General features: G+C 46.8%; 1 protein-coding gene across 1 annotated transcript in view; it reads right to left on the bottom strand.

Moving 5' to 3' along the window:
• Window positions 1-520: 520 nt before the first annotated feature.
• The window catches only part of LOC111971421 (5-hydroxytryptamine receptor 2A-like), a 58,309-nt gene continuing 47,130 nt past the window's right edge, over window positions 521-11,699 (bottom strand). Inside the window, exon 3 of the mRNA XM_070448328.1 lies at window positions 521-5,223. Coding sequence (XP_070304429.1) covers window positions 4,382-5,223 — 842 coding nt within the window. The 3' untranslated portion in view covers window positions 521-4,381. The remainder of the gene's footprint in view (window positions 5,224-11,699) is intronic.

Raw genomic sequence — 11,699 nt, 5'->3', positions numbered from 1 at the left:
GACAGGTGGGTTTAGAGATGGGTAATGATGACAGTGAATGGTGCATGTGTGTGTGGCGCTTTACTAATTCTAAYACATAGCAGCCATCGGGGACTGGCATTTCACATCCCCACACACTACCTTCATGGATATGATTCTCATACATGAATGATTATCATCATCATTATCTCATATACTTGATGAGACATGCACCCAAACAAGCACTCAAACATGACAAGCAATTGGGGTGGGTGGGGGTGTGTGTGTATGTGTATGTACACATCTGCTTGAGTGTGCGTGCATAAGTGTTATCGAATAACAAGTTTTATCCCCTGAGAGTTGGGGGATAAAACTCCTAAAAGAGATGTTCATTTTTACRTGACGAAAATTAACATTGCCCACACACGTAGACACTTTGCTTCTCCTTGGTCTGCAGTTWAAAAAAAACAGGTCTGCTTTGACCAGTCAGACGTACACCCTGAAAGGACCCCCACACACTCATAAAGGAATCAATTTCAATTTTACTTTGATCGGAAAAAAGAAATTCTCATTTGTGTCAAGAAGAAAAATAGACTCCATCAAATACACAGAACTTTCTCCGTCGGAGTTAAAGGGGTTACCCAGGCAACATCAACATTGTCTATGTTTCAAAAAGAAGCATCAGTTCAATGCTTGAGTAGGGTTGAGATCAGAGGAACTGGTGGTAGAGTGGCGATGGTGGGTTCCCTATGAAAAAGAGGGAGGGGTTATAACAGATCACATCAACCATAGGTACAACAACACTTAGTGCAAATGAGTCCCACGCCTTTAAAAGGAAGGTCCTTTAGCCCCCTGAGCTATGTCTAGGAATCTGTCAACATTTACACTACCATTCAAAAGTTTGATGTCACCTAGAAATGTCTTTGTTTTTGAAAGAAAAAGGACATTTTTTGTCCATTAAAATAACATCAAATTGATCAGAAATACAGTGCAGACATTGTTAATGTTGTAAATGACTATTGTAGCTGGAAACGGCAGATYTTTTAATGGAATATCTACATAGGCGTACAGAGGCCCATTATCAGCAACCATCACTCCTGTGTTCCAATAGCACGTTGTGTTTGCTAATCCAGTTATCATTTTAAAAGGCTAATTGATCATTAGAAAACCCTTTTGCAATTGTGTTAGCACAGCTGAAAACTGTTGTTCTGATTAAAGAAGCAATAAAACTTCTTTAGACTAGTTGAGTACCTGGAGCRTCAGCATTTGTGGGTTCGATTACAGGCTCAAAATGACCAGAAACAAAGTGAATAGGCGACTCCGGGATGCTGGTCTTCTAGGCAGAGTTGCAAAGAAAAAGCCATATCTCAGACTGGCCAATAAGAACACAGATACTGGACAGAGGAACTCTGCCAAGAAGGCCAGTATCCGGGAGTCCCCTCTTCACTGTTGACGTTGAGACGGGTGTTTTGCGGGTACTATTTAATGAAGCTGCCAGTTGAGGACTTGTGAGGCATCTGTTTCTCAAACTACACATTCTAATGTACTTGTCCTCTTGCTTAGTTGTGCACCAGGGCCTCCCACTCCTCTTTCTATTCTGGTTAGAGTCAGTTTGCGCTGTTCTGTGAAGGGAGTAGTACACAGCATTGTACGAGATCTTCAGTTTCTTGGCAATTTCTCGCATGGAATAGCCTTCATTTCTCAGAACAAGAATAGACTGACGAGTTTCAGAAGAAAGATCTTTGTTCCTGCCCATTTTGAGCTTGTAATCGAACCCACAAATGCTGATGCTACACATACTCAACTAGTCTAAAGAAGGCCAGGTTTATTGCTTCTTTAAACAGAACAACAGTTTTCAACCGAGCTAACATAATAGCCTTTTAAAATGATAGACTTGGATTAGCTAACACAACGTGTCATTGGAACACAGGCGTGATGGTTGCTGATAATGGGCCTCTGTACGCCTATGTAGATATTCCATAAAGAATCAGCCGTTTCCAGCTACARTAGTCATTTACATCATTAACAATGTCTACACTGTATTTCTGATCAATTTGATGTTATTTTAATGGACAAAAAGTTAGCTTTTCTTTTCAAAAACAAGGACATTTCTAAGTGACCCCAAACTTTTGAATGGTAGTGTACATCTTCATTAGCCTACATCCCACCAATACACAATTCTGTATCTTTATACTGCATGAAGAAAACACAAGAAAACGCAAAAATTAGCTCCGTATCTTCAGGTAACGACAACAAAAATACACACATTTATTTACGGATGGGCACAATGTATTTACACAAATATATATTTGTATATGGTGTATGATACAGTGCCTTACAAATGTATTCACCCCCCTTGACATTTTTCCTATTTTGTTGCATTACAACCTGTAATTTAAATTTATTTCTATTTGGATTTCATGTAATGGACATACACAAAATAGTCCAAATTGGTGAAGTGAAATTTAAAAAATTACTTGTATAAAAAAATAATAACGGAAAAGTGGTGCGTGTATAAGTATTCACCCCCTTTGCTTTGAAACCCGTAAATAAGATCTGGTGTAACCAATTACCTTCAGAAGTCACATAATTAGTTAAATAAAGTCCACCTGTGTGCAATCTAAGTGGCACATGATCTGTCACATGATCTCAGTATACATACACCTGTTCTGAAAGGCCCCAGAGTCTGCAACACCACTAGGCAAAAGGCACCACCAAGCAAGCGGCACCATGAAGACCAAGGAGCTCTCTAAACATGTCAGGGACAAAGTTGTGGAGAAGTACAGATCAGGGTTGGGTTATAAAGAAATATACGAAACTTTGAACATCTCACAGAGCACCATTAAATCCATTATTTTAAAAAATGGAAAGAATATGGCACCACAACAAACCTGCCAAGAGAGGGCCGCCCACCAACACTCGTGGACCAGGCAAGGAGGGCATTAATCAGAGAGGCAACAAACAGACCAAAGATGTCCCTGAAGGAGCTGCAAAGCTCCACAGCGGAGATTGTAGTATCTGTCCATAGGACCACTTTAAGCCGTACACTCCACAGAGCTGGGCTTTATGGAAGTGTGGCCAGAAAAAAGCCATTGCTTAAAGAAAAAAATAAGCAAACACATTTGGTGTTCGCCAAAAGGCATGTGGGAGACTCCCCAAACATATGGAAGAAGGTACTCGGCTTAGATGAGACTAAAATTGAGCTTTTTGGCCATCAAGGAAAACGCTATGTCTGGCACAAACCCAACACCTCTCATCACCCCGAGAATACCATCCCCACAGTGAAGCATGGTGGTGGCAGCATCGTGCTGTGGGTATGTTTTTCATCGGCAGGGACTGGGAAACTGGTCAGAATTGAAGGATGTCGCTAAATACAGGGAAATTCTTGAGGGAAACCTGTTTCAGTCTTCAAGAGATTTGAGACTGGGACGGAGGTTCACCTTCCAGCAGGACAATGACCCTAAGCATACTGCTAAAGCAACACCTGATTGGTTTAAGGGGAAACATTTAAATGTCTTGGAATGGCCTAGTCAAAGCCCAGACCTCATTCCAATTGAAAATCTGTGGTATGACTTAAAGATTGCTGTACACCAGTGGAACCCATCCAACTTGAAGGAGCTGGAGCAGTTTTTCTTTGAACAATGGGCAAAAATCCCAGTGGCTAGATGTGCCAAGCTTATAGAGACATACCCCAAGAGACTTGCAGCTGTAATTGCTCCAAAAGGTGGCTCTACAAAGTATTGACTTTGGGGGGGTAAATAGTTATGCACGCTCAAGTTTTCMKTTTTTTTTGTCTTATTTCTTGTTTGTTTCACAAGAAAAAAGATTTTGCATCTTCAAAGTGGTAGGCATGTTGTGTAAATCAAATGATACAAACCCCCAAAACATCTATTTAAATTCCAGGTTGTAAGGTAACAAAATAGGAAAAATGCCAAAGGGGTGAATACTTTCGCAAGCCACTGTAGCTTAGGTACTAGTCTGTTTAGTTAATAATCCACTCCTTGATGTGTCATTGTGAAACATCTTTGGCACACAAGGAGTGGAATGTTAGCTAAACAGTCTGGTATCCCGGCTATGTGTATGAACATTTTGGGGAAATGTATCCCCTCGTGGCCCCTGGCTATTGCTGATAATTTTGCTTTAGCTCAGTTGTTCTCTTCTGGTGTTACTAGTTTAAGTGTTTGTGAGGCAGGTTGTGTCTTTTCCTCTCTCTGTACTTCCTGCTTCCTACAGCTTATCACTGTATTCGCGCGTGGACAGACCCTCTCGCTTCACATATTCCTCTCTTGCATGAGTCTCACCACAGAGCTACTGAACACATTCCAGCACAGGAACCTCCGTTCCCAAGGTTTCCTTCCAAAAACAAGGCGAGATCGTGATCAAAACACAGCACATCTCACTAGGATTATGGGCAATTCAGTCCTCACAGGCTCACAGCCTCACACACAGCTGATGCTCTCATCTTGGTCCCTGGGTGCCTTGTCGTTGTCTGAGTTTGATTTGGTCCTCCACCACTGTGGGCCCCATTCCTGAGGGACCCCATTTCCTCCATGGGCAGGTGGGTGGAGTTGTAGGCCAGTGGAGGGATGGTGTTAACCAACATGAGCTGTAGAGGCTTCCTCTCCGGGCTGTACTGGCAGCGTACGTAGCGGGAGAAGGCTGCACGGTACGTTTTGTTGAACAGAGTGTATACCAGAGGATTGACGGCTGAGGAGAGGTATCCCACCCACACGAACACATTCAGCAGCCCCCCCATCACCCAGGGGTCACAGTTCATGGGGTTGCACACCACTGCCAGCACATTGGTGATGAAGAAGGGACACCACATGACCACGAACAAGAAGAAGACCACACCCAGGACCTTGGTGGCCTTCTGCTCATTGCTAATTGACTGCATGGTACGACGCCCGTACCGCGGGTCCACCCCAGCCCCGCCAACCCCTCCTCCCACCCCTCTCGTGTCGCGGCTGAGCGAACGCCTGAAGAAGAGCTTCTCTGAGGAGAGCGAGGACTGTGGGAAGAATCCCAGGGTCAGGGTGGCACTCCACTTGGGCCTGGGCACCAGCTGGTCCAGGCAGAGGGTAGCCTCATTCTGCAGGGCGCTGATGGTGAGGAAGTAGGTGACCACCATGATGGTGAGGGGGACGAAGAAGGCCACGAAGGAGCCTACTAGGACGAAACTGTCATCTGTCAGCAGGCAGCTGCCATCTTTAAATACCTTTGTGTGGTCCCGCAGGCCTAGGACAGGGATGGGCATGGAGATACCTACAGAGAGACACAGAGAGAAGTTATTTTGGTGTGTGGTTTGTGTGTTTGTGTGTGTTCCATTTCTTGAGATTTCAAAGTAATTTTCTACAGATTGTCTCTGCCTAAACCAGAGCAACGTGGCGCTTCAAGATTGTACCAGTATTATCAAAAAGTAAAAAAAGTCAACAATCATAGTCAACCTGTTGCTCATTCCAACCGTAAATCAAGCCACCAGGGCAGGATCCTCTTGCATTATTAATGCAATAGCCCTCATATCGCCACTGTCTGCCCACCAGGACATATAAACCCTGCAATTTCCCCTCACAGATTCAGTCAGCACTATTATCATTAGCGGCCAATAACTGCATTTGGGAGAGAGAGGGACAGATGCATCTGGAGCCATTCACTATGGCTTTCATCCCCACAGCAACACAGTTAGATGCAGAGACCCTAATACCCTCAGGGAGGAGGTGCAACTGGCCTGACACTGACTGACATTTTGGGGTTCGGAGCAGGAAATAGACAGGGAATTAAGATCCCATCACTTTAGGCATGGGTAACATATTCAATGATTTATAACCTCCCATTTGCAAGTATACTGAACAGAAATATAAACGCAACATGCCACCATTTCAAAGATTTGACTGAGTTACAGTTCATATGAGGAAATCAGTCAATTGAAAGTTAACATTCCACTCCTGGACATGTCATTGTGAAACTTGTTTGGCCCAGTTAATTCCTTCGCATCCTGATCCGAAAGAAATGAAATACTCCCTCGTTTTATTACACGTTCATGACTTTGCTTGGAAGAAGGATGAGACTTAAACTCATTTTTGGGGTTGGGGTGGGTTATACATCCGAAACGACTGCTCTGAAACGACTATTTCCTTGCTCTTCCTCTCTGGGCCAATGAAAGCTCTATTCTCCTGGTAGGTTGGGGTAGTGTTGGGTTATTATTGTACACTATATACACACACACACTACACTGACACTCTCATACAAAAACCCCACACATTCACATACACTACATACGCACAAACACTTTCACACTCACACTATCATATGCTGCTGCTACTTTGTTCTTTATTTTACTCTTATTATTATCTATCCTGATGCCTAGTCACTTTACCCTGCCTTTATGTACATATCTACCTCATACCTTATTATTATCTATCCTGATGCCTAGTCAACTTTACCTGCCTTTATGTACATATCTACCTCATACCTTTATTATTATCTATCCTGATGCCTAGTCATTTTACCCTGCCTTTATGTACATATCTACCTCAAATACCTTATTATTATCTCTCTGATGCCTAGTCACTTTACCCTGCCTTTATGTACATATCTACCTCATACCTTATTATTATCTATCCTGATGCCTAGTCACTTTACCCTGCCTTTATGTACATATCTACCTCATACCTTATTATTATCTATCCTGATGCCTAGTCATTTTACCCTGCCTTATGTACATATCTACCTCAAATACCTATTATTATCTATCCTGATGCCTAGTCACTTTACCCTGCCTTTATGTACATATCTACCTCAAATACCTTATTATTATCTGTCCTGATGCCTAGTCACTTTACCCTGCCTTTATGTACATATCTACCTCAAATACCTTATTATTATCTATCCTGATGCCTAGTCACTTTACCCTGCCTTTATGTACATATCTACCTCAAATACCTTATTATTATCTAGCCTGATGCCTAGTCACTTTACCCTGCCTTTATGTACATATCTACCTCAAATACCTTATTATTATCTATCCTGATGCCTAGTCACTTTACCCTGCCTTTATGTACATATCTACCTCAAATACCTTATTATTATCTATCCTGATGCCTAGTCACTTTACCCTGCCTTTATGTACATATCTACCTCAAATACCTTATTATTATCTATCCTGATGCCTAGTCACTTTACCCTGCCTTTATGTACATATCTACCTCAAATACCTTATTATTATCTATCCTGATGCCCTAGTCACTTTACCCTGCCTTCATGTACATATCTACCTCAAATACCTTATTATTATCTATCCTGATGCCTAGTCACTTTACCCTGCCTTTATGTACATATCTACCTCAAATACCTTATTATTATCTATCCTGATGCCTAGTCACTTTACCCTGCTTTATGTACATATCTACCTCAAATACCTTATTATTATCTATCCTGATGCCTAGTCACTTTACCTGCCTTTTGTACATATCTACCTCAAATACCTTATTATTATCTATCCTGATGCCTAGTCACTTTACCCTGCCTTCATGTACATATCTACTCAAATACCTTATTATTATCTATCCTGATGTCTAGTCACTTTACCCTGCCTTTATGTACAATCTACCTCAAATACCTTATTATTATCTATCCTGATGCCTAGTCACTTTACCCTGCCTTTATGTACATATCTACCTCAATACCTTATTATTATCTATCCTGATGCCTAGTCACTTTACCCTGCCTTCATGTACATATCTACCTCAAATACCTTATTATTATCTATCCTGATGTCTAGTCACTTTACCCTGCCTTTATGTACATATTGTTACGTTTCCAATGGTGAATGAAGGAGTCAGGCGCCAGAGAGCAGGGTAGCTTCGAGCAAGTGGATATACTTTAATATTCCAAATAGAATATAAACGAGACGGCTACGACCACATAACAAAAGGGCGCGTCAACATCCAGTCCACAAATAAACAAGGACAAAATCCACACGAAATACAAACACCACAAACAGAATAACAAGCCCGCACAAAAGCCAGCGGGCCTACTGCCCTTAAATAGCCTACCCACAAAACTAAACTCAAAACAGGTGCACCCAATCAGCCCAAACTAACAGAAACAAAAAGAAGAGAATCGATGGCAGCTAGTAGGCCGGTGACGACGACCGCCGAGCACCGCCCGCAGAGGAAGAGGCACCATCTTCGGCGGGATTCGTGACAGTACCCCCCCTCTGACGCGCGGCTCCCGCAGTGCGCCGACCCCGGCCTCGAGGACGACCCGGAGGGCGAGGCGCAGGGCAATCCGGGTGGCGGCGGTGGAAATCAACCAAGAGGGAAGGATCTAAAAATGTCCCTTCTCGGTACCCAGCACCTCTCCTCCGGACCGTACCCCTCCCAGTCAACGAGGTACTGCAGGCCCCTCACCCGGCGTCTCGAGTCCAGAATAGCTCGTACTGTGTACGCCGGGGACCCCTCGATGTCCAGAGGGGTGGAGGGACCTCCGGTACCTCACCTTCCTGAAGGGGACCAGCTACCCACCGGCCTGAGGAGAGACACATGAAACGAGGGTTAATACGATAGTAAAGAGGGAGTTGCAATCTATAACACACCTCGTTTATCCTCCTCAGGACTTTAAATGGCCCCACACACTGCGGCCCCAGCTTCCGGCAGGGCAGGCGGAGGGGCAGGTTTCGGGTCGAGAGCCAGACCCTGTCCCCTGGTGCGAACACAGGGGCCTCACTGCGGTGGCGGTCAGCGCTCTTCTTCTGCCGTTCACTGGCCTGCCTGAGAGAGTCCTGGACTGCCCGCCAGGTCTCCCTAGAGCGCTGTACCCACTCCTCCACCGCAGGAGCCTCGGTCTGGCTCTGATGCCACGGAGCCAGGACCGGCTGGTACCCCAGTACGCATTCAAATGGCGACATGTTAGTTGAGGAGTGGCGGAGTGAGTTCTGGGCCAACTCTGCCCACGGGACGTACCTCGCCCATTCTCCTGGCCGGTCCTGGCAATACGACCTCAGAAACCTACCCACTTCCTGGTTCACTCTTTCCACCTGCCCATTACTTTCGGGGTGATACCCAGAGGTAAGGCTGACCGAGACCCCCAGACGCTCCATAAACGCCCTCCACACCCGGGACGTGAACTGGGGACCTCGATCAGATACGATGTCCTCCGGCACCCCGTAGTGCCGGAAGACGTGGGTAAATAGAGCCTCCGCAGTCTGTAGGGCGTAGGGAGACCAGGCAATGGAAGGAGACGACAGGACTTAGAAAACCGATCCACAACGACCAGAACGGTAGTGTTCCCCTGAGTGGGGAAGATCAGTCAGAAAATCTACCGATAGATGAGACCATGGCCGTTGTGGAACCGGGAGGGGTTGTAACTTCCTCTCGGCAGGTGCCTAGGAGCCTTACTCTGTGCGCATACCGAGCAGGAGGAGACATAGAGTCTCACGTCCTTAGCCAAGGTGGGCCACCAGTATTTCCCCCTAAGACCACGCACTGTCCTCTCAATCCCCGGATGACCCGAAGAAGGTAGTGTGTGAGCCCACCGAATCAATCGATCACGGACACCAAGCGGTACGTACCTCAGGCCAGTCGGACACTGGGAAGGCGCAGGTTCTACCCTCAACGCCCGCTCGATGTCCGCGTCCACCTCCCATACCACCGGGGCCACCAGACAAGAGGCTGGAAAGGATGGGGGTCGGATCGATGGGCCGGTCATCCGTGTCATAGAGACGGGACAGCGCGTCGGCCCTAGTGTTGAGGGAACCTGGACGATAAGAGATCGTGAATCTAAAACGGGTAAAGAACATGGCCCACCTAGCTTGACGCGGATTCAGTCTCTTCGCCGCTCGGATATACTCCAGATTGCGGTGGTCAGTCCAGATGAGAAAGGGTATTTAGCCCCCTCAAGCCAGTGTCTCCACCACCTTCAGGGCTTTTACCATAGCTAGTAACTCCCGGTCCCCACATCATAGTTCCCTCGCCCGGACCCAGCTTCTTAGAAAAGAAAGCACAGGGACGGAGCTTCGGTGGCGTGCCCGAGCGCTGTGATAGCAGCGCTCAACACCAGCCTCGGACGCATCCACCTCCACTATGAACGCTAACGAAGGGTCCGGATGCGCCAACACGGGAGCCTCAGTAAACCTTGCCTTCAACTGGTTGAAGGCTCCATCTGCCTCGGCCGACCACCGTAGACGCACCGGCCCCCCCTTCAGCAGTGAGGTAATGGGCGCCGCCACTTGACCAAAGCCCCCGGATAAACCTCCGGTAGTAATTGGCAACCCTAAAAACACGCTGCACCTCCTTTACCGTGGTCGGAGTCGGCCAATTTCGCACGGCGTTAACCGCGGTCCACTCCATCACCACCCCCGAGGTGGAAATGCGATAACCCAGGAAGGAAATGGCTGGTTTGGAGAACACACATTTCTCAGCCTTGACGTATAGGTCATGCTCCAGCAGTCGCCCAAGCACCCTGCGCACCAGGGAGACATGCGCGGCGCGTGTGGCAGAATAGATCAAGATGTCATCAATATATACTACCACACCCTGCCCCTGCATGTCCCTGAGAATCTCATCTACAAAGGATTGGAAGACGGCTGGCATTCTTCAACCCATACGGCATGACGAGGTACTCATAGTGGCCTGATGTGGTACTAAACGCTGTTTTCCACTCGTCTCCTCCCCGAATACGCACCAGATTATACCGCGCTCCTGAGGTCCAGTTTTGTGAAAAAACGCGCTCCGTGAAATGATTCCATCGCCGTAGCGATGAGAGGTAGCGGATAACTAAATCCCACTGTGATTGAATTTAGACCTCGAATATCAATGCACGGACGCCGTCCTCCCTCCTTTTTTCTCACAAAAAAGAAACTCGAGGAGGGCGGGTGACATGGAGGGCCGAATGAACCCTTGTCTCAGAGCTTCCGTGACATATGTCTCCATAGCCAACGTCTCCTCCTGGGACAATGGGTACACGTGACTCCTGGGAAGTGCAGCGTTCTCCTGGAGGTTTATCACGCAATCCCACCGTCGATGAGGTGGTAATTTGGTCGCTTCTTTCTTACTAAAACGATAGCCAAATCGGCATATTCTGGGGAATGCGCACAGTGGAAACCTGGTCTGGACTCTCCACCGATGTGGCACCGATGGAAACTCCCACACACCTACCTGAACACTCATCTGACCACCCCTGAAGAGCTCCCTTCTCCAGGAAATGAGAGGATTGTGAATGGCTAGCCAGGGAACCCCCAACACCACTGGAAACCCAGGTGAATCAATAAGGTAAAAACTGATCTGTTCCATATGATCCCCCTGTGTTACCATGTCCAGCGGAATCGTGGCCTCCCTGACCAGCCCTGACCCTAACGGTCGGCTATCTAAGGAGTGCACGGGGAAAGGTGGGTCTATCTGCACTAGCGGATATACCCAACTTACGGGCGAGTCCGCGATCCATAAAACTCCCAGCTGCGCCTGAGTCGACTAGTGCCTTATGCTGAAGAGAGGGGAAAACGCAGGGAAAAAATAACCAAAACATGTGACCAACAGGGAGCTCTGGGTGAGTCTTGTGCCTACTCACCTGGGGTGGCCGAGGAGTATTCCGCCTGCCATCTCGACTCCCAGATGGACTCTCCAGCACCGGTCCGAAGTGTGTCCTCTCCGGCCACAGTAGGTGCAAGAGGAGCCACCTCCTCTGGCCCCCCTAGATGCAGCTCCTCCCAACTCCATCGGAGTTGGAGCGGGAGGGCTGGGAGG

The sequence above is a fragment of the Salvelinus sp. IW2-2015 genome, linkage group LG2 (assembly GCF_002910315.2).
Source record: "Salvelinus sp. IW2-2015 linkage group LG2, ASM291031v2, whole genome shotgun sequence".
Taxonomy (NCBI): Eukaryota; Metazoa; Chordata; class Actinopteri; order Salmoniformes; family Salmonidae; genus Salvelinus; species Salvelinus sp. IW2-2015.
Note: the sequence above shows the minus strand (reverse complement) of the source record. Positions and strands in the feature narration are given on the sequence as shown.